The sequence below is a fragment of the Micromys minutus genome (assembly GCF_963924665.1).
Source record: "Micromys minutus genome assembly, chromosome: 2".
In the NCBI taxonomy this organism is placed as follows: domain Eukaryota; kingdom Metazoa; phylum Chordata; class Mammalia; order Rodentia; family Muridae; genus Micromys; species Micromys minutus.
Window position 1 is genome coordinate 6,834,783 of NC_137971.1, and position 12,651 is coordinate 6,847,433.

Consider the following 12,651-nt stretch of genomic DNA (forward strand, 5'->3'; position numbering starts at 1 on the left):
GGCTTGGTGGATGGAGCAGAGGGCTCACAACAAAGACAGTGACTTCTCCTTTCCAGGATCTGTTGGGACCCCCAGAGTTCCTTGACTAACTGTTAACAATACAGTACTGGTCTGAGTGGACCCAGTGCAGGGGTTGGGGGTGACTGTAGCTGACTTAGTTACAGCAGCTGTATCCAATCCAGGGAACGGCGTTTTTGTAACCCTTCCCCATCTTCTGGTTCTTACAGACTTCCTGACCCCACTTCTATTATGTTTACTGAGCATTAAGAAGGGTGGTAGAGTGATTTGTTTAGGGGTGACCCTACCATCAGTGATTTGTCTTCTGTATCCTGGTCAATCATGAGTCTCTGTAGGCTCCTGTGGTAGTCTGAGTAAGAATGGTCTCCACTGGCTCAGATTTAAATGTTTGGTCATCAGGGAATGGCACTATGTGAAAGAATTAGGAGGAGGTGTGGCTTTGTTGGAGGTGGGCTGTTAGGTTTCAGAAGCCCCTGTCAAGCTCAGAGTCATTCTCTTCCTACTTCCTTTTGGATCTAGGTATAGAACTTTTAGCTACCATGCTGAGATGCCTTGGCCCAGGTGTCTATTCACTATAATAGAACACTGAGTAAGACTGCGCCAATGTTCATTGTAAGGATCCACTTCTCTGATTAAGGCTAGTAGCCGCTTAAGACCAAATCAACTTTTAAGTGTGTTGACTAAAATATAATAGAACATATCTGCAACTTAACTGTAGTATTTTAATGTTAAGCATAGAATACTGCATCACCAAGAAGCTGCAAAACCTTCTTGTGTAAGTTTCCTGTATCATCCCTAAGACAAACCTTCAAGTCAACAAAATATTCAATTCATCTGTGGTTATTCCTAAGCAAACAGGCTGCCTATAACAACATGAAAACTCTAATGTTCCCAAATCCATTTTTTATTTTGATATCTTAAAAATCTTATCAAAACGGCTCAAAGACATCTTTTTAAGTGTCTCAAAAACTGTTAATAAGTCAATATATTCCAAATGTTTCAGAAATGTATCCCACCATTCAAAAAAGTAACCAAAATTTATTCCAAAAGGATCAAAAAAGTCAATTTCTTTTTATTGATCTGTTTATTAATCTAAGTTCCTTTCCTCACATACCATTGAGTTCTTCCTTTGTTTCAGGAAAATACATAAGACCACAGTGAACATATGAAACTGCCAGCAGCAATGTATGTATGTATTATAGGTTTGCCTTCTGCCTTTCTAAATTCTGTTTGCTTGTTCTTGTTGTTTCTAAGGCTATGCTGACCAGGATACACTCAAAGCTTGGGCTCCAGTAATCATTATAGAATGGGGCTTCCTGGGTCCTGCATACCACTGTGCCCAGCTGCTATACTTTACCAAACATATAGTACTTTCAAAAGTGGACAAAACTATGTTCCCATAGCAGTTTTCCTTCACAAAGCTGTAATATGACAACTGACTATGGTAATCTGGTGGAAAGTGATATTAATTTAAATAAGTATGTTTCATACAAAAAGAGAGTCAGAATAGTAAAGCTGACACAACATACCTAACATAAAATATATCTATAAAGATATTTAATAAAACAAGTATTAAAATAACAACTTAAAAATTAGGCAAATCTTTTAATTCTCCAATGAAAAGAGCAGATTCAGTTGTTTAATAAAAGTCTAATTATGTCTATTTTGAAACTCACTTAAATAAAACAATCTCTTATCTATTTATATTTAGTATACTGTAAATAAGAAAAAATATGATGTTTTCCAACAGTTGGGAAGTTCTTGATATGGAAAGCACTCAAGGAAGTTCCTTGGCTAACAAATACTATAAAACAACCCAGGTCCTCTCACCAACTTCAGCAGGTAGCTGTTTGATTTTGTTCTCTCGGATGCTGAGCATGCTGAGCTTCGGCAGGTTTTTGATGTCCTTTTCCACAGTAGTTATGCGATTAAAGCGAAGATAGAGAGTGGTGAGAGAGTCTAGCCTATACACCACTGAAGGGATTTCTCTCAGTTTATTGTGCCGTAAATCAAGCATCCGCAGCTTCTTCAAGTTATCAAGAGAGTCAGGCAAACTAGTGAGTGAATTCTCACTGAGAGCCAGTGTCATGAGATTGACTAGACAGCCCACCTCTGCAGGGAGGGACTGCAATTTGTTACTGTATAAATAAAGTTCTGTGAGTTGAGTCAACTCTTTGACTGATGGTGGCAGTATATGTATAGACCTCTTGGATAAGTCCAAGCGCATTGAGCTCTCCTCCCGGCATTTGTTAAGCTCCTTAATTACCTCAGCATTGCTGGATTTTTTTCTAGTCCCAGGTGCTGGGTTTGGCCGTTTGATGGTATTGTCGACTGAAAAAGCCACACCTGGTTGGGCAGCACTGGACTCCTTCTTTCCATCTTTGGCATCTTTCCCTTTGGCTTTAGGTTCTTTTTCTTTGCTTTCTTTCCCAAAACCTCCAGAAGCTTTTGCCTCTTTTTCTCTTTCCTTGGCAGATGGTACTTTGGGATCTTTCTCTTTAGAGTCTTTTTCTTTTCCTAAACTACTACTCATGGTGACTCAAGCGTAAATAAAACACTACATGAACTCCTTTTATTTGCCAGCAATCCAGATCAAAGATGCTATCCAGTCAGGAGTGATGGCATGAAGTAATGAGTTTGGAGTTGCACCCATCTGTTACATGTTGGCTGGAAAAACGCTGTGCTCACTTCTGAGAACTCATTTCAACTGGTCAAAACGCTGCTGGTCAGTTCATTAGGATTCCTGAAATACAACACAGACAGTGGTAAATTACCTTAAGTTATAATTAACATTATGTAAAGTCTCTCAAACAATCATAGAATTTGTCATTTTCCTTATATCTTATACATTACTCTTCTCCCCTCTATCATGAAACATCCATTGCAAACTACAAAAGCTGTAGAGTACATCAGGCCTCCTTTCAGAGAACTTGTAATCTCATAGAAGAGCTTAAAAAAAAAACTCATTAACTATGTACAAAGTTTTGGGAGCTCACAGTAAGCAAAATCACCATAGCTGATAATGAAGTAGTTTCTATGTACAAACAAGAGTCCAATGACTTTAAAATATTTATTTTATATATGTAAACAGTCCTCTTAGGAATAAGTTGTTTCCAAAGCTAGATTGCAAGAAGAGCTTATGGGAGGACATGTGAATCTCCCTTGAGAAGGGGAAATAAAATAGACATTGTGGATGGATGGGGTGGGAAGGAACTGGGCGAAGGGGGGAATGGAGCAGGAGGGAGCAGGTGGCAGGAGGACTAAGTGAGAAAAGACTATGACAGAAAACTGAAATGGGGATGGAGGCCCTTCTGGGACAATCGAGAAGCCTAAGGCAATGGAAACTCCCACAAAGCTAGGAAGGTGACCTTAGTAAGACTCCAACAGGGGATATGAAACCTGAATCAGCCATCTATAACAAGGCAAGATTTCCAATGGAGAGACTAGGACACCAACACAGCAACAAAACCTTCAACCTACAATTTGTATTGCCTACAAGATATGCAGGTGTAAAGATGTAGCAGAAGTTGAGGGAATGGCCAACCATTGACTGGTCCAGCTTCAGACCCATGCCATGAAAGAGAGCTCATCCCTGACACTGTTAATGATATTCTGCTATACTTGCAGACAGGAGCCTAGCATAACTCTCATCAGAGAGAATTCACCAGCAATTGATGGAAACAGATGACAAGTCCCAAGGCCAAAAATTAGATGGAGCTCTGGGAAACTTATGGAAGAAGGATTGTAGAACCCATAGGGGCCCAGAGACTGAAATCCTAACCAGGGAGCATGCATGGTATTGATCTAGGTCTTCTACACATATGTAGCAGTTACATAGCTTGGTCTTCATGTGAGACCAATAATAGCAGAATTAGGGGCTATCTCTGACTATTGCCTCCTTTGAGACCCATTCGCCCTAATGGGCATCCTGATCTAACCCAAATATAAGATGTGCCTAGTTTTAATACAACTTGATATGCCAAGGTTGGCTGATATCTATGGGAGGCCTCCCCTTTTCTGAAGAGAAAGGGAGAAGGAATGGGTGAGATGAGTGGGGGCAGGGAGCAATGCATTGGGATGTAAGGTAAATAGAGTAATTAATTAAAAGAAAATAAATTCTTATCCCCCAATTTTTAGAAGCAAACACAAAAGCACAAAAAATATTTTATTTCTAGTATTTTAACTAGCTAGCCCTTTAATCTTTGGATATTAACAAAATCAAGAATTCAAATTAGTGAACTAGAGAGATGGCTCAGTGGTTAAGAGCATATATTGCTCTTCCGGAGAACCTAAATTCAATTCCCAGCGCCCACATCAGGCAGCTTACCCTGCCTGTAACCCCACCTTTAGGGGGTCTCACATCTCTGACCTTTGTGGACATTTTTATTCATGTATAGATGCCCCATCCCCATACACATAAAATACTAAAAAAAAAAAAAAAAAAAAAAAAAAAAAAAAAAAAATTAAAGAATCCAAAAAAGTAGTGCATATCCATAGGCTACTGTTATGGTTTGTAAATGCTCAGCCTAACGAGTGGCAATATTGGTTGGTTCTGTTAGGGTAGGTTTGGCTTTGTTGGAATAGATGTGTCACTGGGTGTGGGCTTTAAGACCCTCATCCTAGCTGCCTGGATGTCAGTCTGCATCTAGCAGCCTTCAGATGAAGATGAACTCTCAGCTCCGCCTGCACCATGGCTGCCTGAATGCTGCCATGTTCCCATCTTGGTGATTATGGACTGAACTTCTGAACCTATAAACCAGCCCCAATTAAATGTCCTTAGAAGAGTAGCCTTGGTCATGGTGTCTATTCACAGCAGTAAAACCCTAACTAAGACAAATACTTAACAAATACGCTGAATCTGCTTTACCTACACGACTAACCAAATGGCTTTAGGTAATAGGAAAGATCTCACAGCTGACACTGACTAAGGGGCAGAAAGAACAAGTACAAAATGAATTAAGTGAGATTTGTAAGAGGGAAAAAGCACATAGTTCAGGAGAGTTATACTAAACATAGTCGTTGACTCTGATGCACATAGATATAAGAACCACCTTTGAAAAGCAGTAACAAAAAGTAACCTCTGTGGATACTGATATTTTAAGAACTAGAAACAAACAACTAATGGCACAAGATTCACTGAGGTACAAAGAGGCCTGGGAAGATAGCTCAGTTGTGCTTGTCACAATCATATACAATCAATCCACATTAACCATGTGAAAAGATGCATGATGGTGCACACAGTAATCCCAGTACTAGGGAAGTGGCCTCTAAGACTTGTTAATCAGCCAAGCTCTGGCAAGCACACATGTGCACACACACATGTGTGAATGATAGGCAAAAAGAATTCACAAAGACAGACTGGAGAGAAGGCTCAGCCGTTAAAGGCTGGGCTCACAACCAAAACTATAAGAATTCACAAAGACAAGCAAACTCTAAGGATAAATCAGTTCACCTCCAATATTTTGTAGTTTAAGACAACTCATACTTTGTGACTAATTCTTTATTACTGGTAATATGTTTGGTACTAAATAGCATCCATCACCGTCCCCAGCTACAAAGAACACTCAGCAGAGAAACAGATTACAGAAAAAGATTCTGTCAATATGTTTAGTATTCCCCGGTATAACTCCTAGAAATTTATGTATTAAAAACAAAATTAAAACATGTGCTCAGAGGACTTGTTACCTGGGATCGGTCTTAGGATGACACCCAGCAGGGCAGAGCAGAATACCAAGGGTACTCAGAAAACTAAGCAAGCCAATGGCCATAAACAAACAAGGACATTTGTTCTTAACCAAACGGGTCGATTCTCTAAAAAAAACTTAAGACTTATATAAAAATTAGTTTCTCAAGATTTTCATAACACAATCTAAAATTTCTCATACCAAAAACTAAGAAAATACTGATTCTAAAGAGAAAATATGGCCAGCAGATCTCAAAAAATCCTGTTGAATAATTTGATAATAAAATACTTCAGTTAAAATAATATTAAAATGCTGCAACAAATAAACACTCTTGAAATCAAACATATTAAATGTCTTAGAACAAAAGATACAAAGAAAATGAAAAATTTACAACTAAAAAATCATAATAAACAAAAACTGTAAAATTGACCATATTGGTCAATATAAGAACAGAGATTAAAGAAAGCTCAATGAAATCTCAACAAAGATTTCTAAAACTCAACATTTATTTAATTTTTTTTTACTTATTCACTTTACATGCATCTTTCTCACTGTCCCCCTCCCAGTCACCCCCTCCCAAGATCTTCCCTCCTCCTCTGTAAAACTCAACATGTAACAGAAGCTCAAGCCATGTATGAAAACAAGACCCAAGGCAGGGAAAAAGATTGTGGGGCTAAAAAACATACTTGAAAAGATTATGGCTGGTATTTTCATAAACTAAATCAATTAAGAGAAAATATAGGGCAAACTCTTCCCAAACAAAGGAAACTCAAAGAAATCTATGCAAGAACATGAAAATTGCATTTATTGGCCAATGCAAACCTACAGTCTAACAATGACTTAAGAAGAAGTGAATATTTCAACAGAAATCACACTGGCCAAAAAGAAATGAAATTTGTTTCAAGTACTAAAAGACCTAAAACCCAGGATGACTTACTCAGAAGAAACAGCCTCCCAAAATGTAAATAAAATGAAGACACATTCAGATGAAGCAAAATGTAATTATAGACTACAACTTATACCATAAGAAATGAAAGAAACCAACAGGTAGGTTACCCACAGACCTTCTCCACTCTCTGTTCTCCTAGACCAAATTCTCAGGGTTGCTCCTAACAGTGCACCAGAACACCAGCTGCAGCCTCCCCATCCACCCACCTCCACTCCCCAGGCCAAACCTACGTGGACCCCAAAGAGCACAGCCCCTCGGGCCTCCCCTCCCCATCTCATTGCTGTATCCTGGCCCACAAATCAGGCTGTTCAACCACAGACTCTGCCTTCCAGACAACGAGGTAGACTGCCTGCTGACATTCCGCACTTGCTCTGTTGTCCCAGATCCAATCCTCAGGATTGCCCCTAACACTACAACAGACCCTCTCCATCAGACCTTCCCTTCCCACAGCCTGTAACACTAGCAAGCATTCCCCTTGAACACACTAGCTAAACAGGTCAATAAAACAGGCAACACATAGCCAACATACTCTCTGAAAATCCAGAGAACAAACTGAAACCAAGGAACAAAACAAACAAACAACCAAGACAAACCCAGAAATCAGCACCTACTAGACCTATACTTACCCCAATCCCAGATGCATAAATACTAGCAAAAGAACACAGTAACAACCATAGTAATATGTCCCCGATAGAGCCCAGCTACCCTACCATAGCAGATCCTGGATATTCCAACATGGCTGAAGCACAAGAAAAAGACCTTAAAACCAACTATATAAAGATGATAGAGGTTCTCAAAGAAGACATGAATAAATTCCTTAAAGACATCCAGGAAAATGCAAACAACTGGAGGAAATGAATAAATCCATTAATGAAAGCCAAGGAGTACAGAGAGGGACAGTTGAAAGAAATAAAACTGTTGAAGATATAAAAATGGAAATAGAAGCAAATAAAAAAAAAAGATGAAATTCTGGAAATGAAAAATTTAGCAATTCAAATAGTAGCTACAGAGGCAAACTTTACCAACAGAACACAAGAGTTGCAAAAAAGAATCTCAGGCATTGAAGATGCTATAGAAGAAATATATAGGTCAAAGAAAATGTTAGAGCAAAAGAATTCCTGACACAAAATACCCAGAAAATCTGGACACTATTATAAGACCAAACCTAAGTATAAAAAGAATAAAGGAAGAAAAAAACTCAGCTCAAAAGCCCAGAAAATATTTGACAGTCATAGAAGAAAATTTTCCTAACCTTAATGAAGTACATACCTATAAAGGTACAAATGGCATACATACAAAACACCAAATAGATTGGACCAGAAAAGAAAGTCCACTCACCATATAATAATCAAGCACTAAACATATGGAACAAAGAAATATTAAAAGCTGTGAGGGTGAACAATCAAATAACATATAAAGGCAGAACTTTTAAAATTACACCTGAATTCTCAATGGAGACTCTAAAAGCCAGAAAGGTTTGGAAAGATGTGCTACAGACTGAGATCATAGGTACGAACCCAAATTACTATACCCAGCAAAACATTCAATTGCCATAGATGGGGAAATGAGTTATTTCATGATTAAATCAAAATTAAAAATATCTATCTACAAATCCAGCGTGTACACACACACTACCACCACCACCAACAACAAGAATTAACTATCATTCAGTGTTGATATCTCTATTAATGATCTTAATAACAACAACAACAACAAGAATTAACTATCATTCAGTGCTGATATCTCTATTAATGATCTCAATTCTCCAAAAAATACATATTAGCAGAATAGATGTAAAAAAACAAGATCTATCTTCCTGAATGCAAGAAACACACCTCAAGATCAAGGATAGACATCACCTCAGGGTAAATAAAGACCTGGAAAAAGATATTCCAAGCAAATGGACCTAAGAAGTAAGCTGGTGTAGCCATTTTAATATTTATCAAAACTGACTTCAAACCAAAATTAACTGTAAGAGATAAGGATGGACATTTATAAACAAAGGAAAAACCCAACAAGACAACATTTCAATTCTTAACATCTATCCCCCCTCAAAAGGGTACCTACTTTGTGAAAGAAATACTACTAAAGCTTAAATCACATATTAACCTTCACATACTAATACTATTACTAATACTAGCACTAAGTACCTACATAAAAAATGGGGAGATGTCATACTAGCAACTTCACAGCACATCTGAAAACTCTAGAACAAAAAGAAGCAGACACACACAAAAGGAGTAGACAGCATGAAATAATCAAATTGAGGACTGAAATCAATAAAATAGAAACAAAGAACAATACAACAATCAATGAACAAAATATTGGTTTTTTGAGAAAAATCGACAAGATAGACAAACCCTTACCCAAACTAAAAGATGGAGAAAGATATACAAACTAACAAATTAGAAATAAAAAGGGGTGTGATGGCTATTCCAGGTTATCAACTTGACTATATCTGTAATGAACTACAATCTAGAAAAGGAGGGCATACCTGTGATCCAGATCTTGAGGTACAGTGGCCAAGAAAATCTTAGGCCCAGGCAAGGTGGTACATGCCTTTAAATCCAGGAAACAGAAGTAAGCAGATATCTTGAGCTCAAGGCCAGCCTGAGACAGAATAAGTTCCATGTAAAGAATATCTTAGGTCTAGATATGGTGGTACGTATCTTTAATCTGAACCATGCCTTCTGCTGTAGGCCTACATTGGGACAATGAAAGGAGGAAGGCTTCCTTCTTCAACTTGCCAGCCCATCTGATGGAACCTTCTTCAAGATTCCAGTTTATACAGAAGACCAGCTTAAACACCTATCCTCAAGGGACTAAGTAACACAGCTGCCCACTGTTGGGGTAATTGGACTGCATACTGTAAATCTGCAAATCTGTAAAGCCAACAGAGGATGAGAGTGGGTGCAGAGAACCACAACCATACATTATACAAATAGTCTAAACTTGAGGTCTCCATTGGATTCCTCCCTTTAGAGCTCAGGGAACCCTGAAGACGAGGCAGAAGAAAGATTGTAAGAGTCAGAGGAGATTGAAGACGCCAGGAAAATGTGGCCCACTGAATCAACTAAGCAAGGCTAACATGGGTCTGCACCAATTTCTCTGCATATAAGTTATGGCTGTTAGCTTGGTGTTTTTGTAGGGCTCCTTACAGTGGTAGCAGGTGTCTCTCTCTGGCTCTTTGGCCTGATCTTGGGACTCATTTCCTCTTGCGGGGTTCCCTGGCCACCCTCCAGATGAGGGTTTTGCCTTGTCTCATTGTATCTTGTTTTGTCATTTTGGCTGTTCTCTCTTTCAGCCCTGCTCTCTTCTGAAGAGGAAATGAGAGATTAGGCATGGAGAAGAGAACTTGGGGGAGGAGGGGAGTGAAGGAAAGGAAACTGGCTGGGATGTATTGTATGAGAGAATCTATTTTTCAATTAAAATTAAAATTTAAAGAAAAACTGAAATAGGGTACAGAGCTAAACCAACAGTTCTCAATTGAGGAATATTGAATGACTGAGAAGCATCTAAGAAAGTGTTCAACATCATTAGCCATCAGGGAAATGCAAATCAAAACAACCCTGAGATTCCACCTCACACCAACCAGAATGGCTAAGATCAAAAATTCAGATGACAGCAGATGCTGGCAAGGATGTAGAGAAAGAGAAACACTCCTCCACTGTTGGTGGGGTTGTAAACTGATACAACCACTCTGGAAATCAGTCTGGCGGTTCCTCAGAAAATTGGACATAGTACTACCTTAAGACCCAGTTATTCCACTTCTGGGCATATACTCCAGAGAAGCTCCAACATACAACAAAGACACATGCACCACAATGTTCATAGCAGCCCTATTTATAATAGCCAGAAGCTGGAAAGAACCCAGATGTACTTCAGTAGAAGAATGGATACAAAAATTGTGGTACATTTACACAATGGAGTACTACTGAGCTATCAGAAACAATGACTTTATGAAATTCTTAAGAAAATGGATGCATCTAGAGAATATCATCCTGAGTGAGATAACCCAGTCACAAAAGAACAGACATAATATGCAGTCATTGATAATTAGATACTAACCCCAGAAAGCTGTACATTTATCTTTGTTTTTTAAAATAAAGTTGTTCAATTAAAAAAAAGAAAAAATGAAAAAAAAATCAATGAAGATAAAATAATATAGATAACATTGCAACATTTCTCTTCGGTTTTATAAATTGATTGACTGTTGAAATTATGTTTGACTGTTGAAAGCAAGGATGAATGTTAACTTATGAACAGTAATAGTCAAGACAACAGTATCATTAAGTGAAAAGAAAAAGACTTAGATTATGCTAAATACACTCTACTTACACCAGTAAAATTCTGACACAATAATAAGAAAAGTTTAAGATACTGTAAGACATAAATTATGAGGAGGTGGTGACAATATAAAGACAATATAAAATGAGTACACATAAAATGAAATCGTTAACACAATGTTCAGGTAATCCATAATGCAGAAGAGAATATGAAAAACGAAATAAGAAAATATAAAGCCAGCACATTTAACTCCAAGCATAACAATGTTAAATCTAAGGGGTTCTAAATATAGCAATACCCAATTAAAAAGACGGGATGATTTTAAAGTACTATAAATAATCTATAAAAACAGTCAATATAGCCATACAGGGCAGTTAAAGTTAGATTTACGGCCCACTACAGAGGACTAACCTCACACTTGGTACTACAAACTGGGCCAAGAACCTGTGACTGAATAGGTCAGAGAAGAGAATATACTATCAGTTTACTAAAAGGACACAGGAACATACCACTCGTTAAATATGTATTTTATTATATGCAAAGATTAGTGTAGCTCTCAACCCTGATCAAGATTCTTTTGGCAGTAGATGGTGGTTAGTAAAGAGTCACAATTACTCACTATGAACAGAACGAATGCCAGTAGAGTACCCACCCTAAATAAGACATCTATGTCATATCTTCTATGTGGCTGCAAGACCTGGGGAAGATTAAAGATGAGAAGGCCCCAAATTTTAATAGCTGGTGGTTGGAGGATGTGAAACAGCATTTTCTGGGCCTGACAGAGCCCCTGTCCATGAACTCACAGTGGCTATGGTTTGCCGGCACAAGAGCAGCATACAATCAGGCCACTACAGGTAGGAAACGGTCTCATGAATCCCCATCCCTAGCTGAGAAACTATTGGCAGCAGACAGCTGGGCAAAGTAGAATCAGTTTTTGTCACAGCTATGCTCCTAGTAGGTTGCCCATGCTCTAGAAGACGTCAATGCAACTGTGGACAAACAAGCTGCACTAATCGGACTGGGAGTAAAAAGCAAAAAAGCAAAGACAAAAAAGACAAAAAGTTGAGAGGGAAAAATGGGAAGGATGCTGGGAAGAATTGGACTGGAGGAATTACATGTATGAAATTCTCAAAGAATAAGTAAAAATACATTGTTTTTCAAAAAGATGGGAAAAGATAGCATAGAAATATTAGTCAAAGAAAATCTAGAATAAAAAAATTAGTATCAAAGTAGCATTACCAGGAACAGAAAGTTGATATGAAAAGTCAATTCACCAAGAAAATAATTACTAAATGCATTTTCTCAAAATCATATAGCTTTAAAATACATATATTCATGATCAAAAGAAAGACCTGAGCTAGCTTGGTTGGTAAGGTATCTGCTGCTGGAGCATTAGAACTAGAACTCAGATCCACAGCACCCACATAAAAGCTGGGAATGGCCGCATCCATTCTGTGGTCCCTGTGCTGGGCAGATAAGATAGACCCTAGTCTGGCTAAAAGGATTCAGGTCCAGTGAGAGTCCTTGTCTGGAGGACAACTGAGAAAGATATCTGATACTGACCACTGGCCTCCACCACAAACACAGATGGACACAGACACACAGACACACACACATGCACGCATATAGACAGACAGACAGACAGACACACACACACACACACACACACACACACACAATAGGGGAATTTCAACTACCTCAACTACAGAATAG

The 12,651-nt window shown here is 38.3% G+C and overlaps 1 protein-coding gene across 3 annotated transcripts in view; it reads right to left on the reverse strand.

Moving 5' to 3' along the window:
- The window catches only part of SHOC2 (SHOC2 leucine rich repeat scaffold protein), an 88,143-nt gene that overhangs the window by 42,820 nt on the left and 32,672 nt on the right, over positions 1–12,651 (reverse strand). For all 3 annotated transcript variants that reach the window (XM_080911135.1, XM_080911136.1, XM_080911137.1), the window contains exon 2: positions 1,849–2,761. In XM_080911135.1, coding sequence (XP_080767261.1) covers positions 1,849–2,551 — 703 coding nt within the window. In that variant the 5' untranslated portion in view covers positions 2,552–2,761. The remainder of the gene's footprint in view (positions 1–1,848; positions 2,762–12,651) is intronic.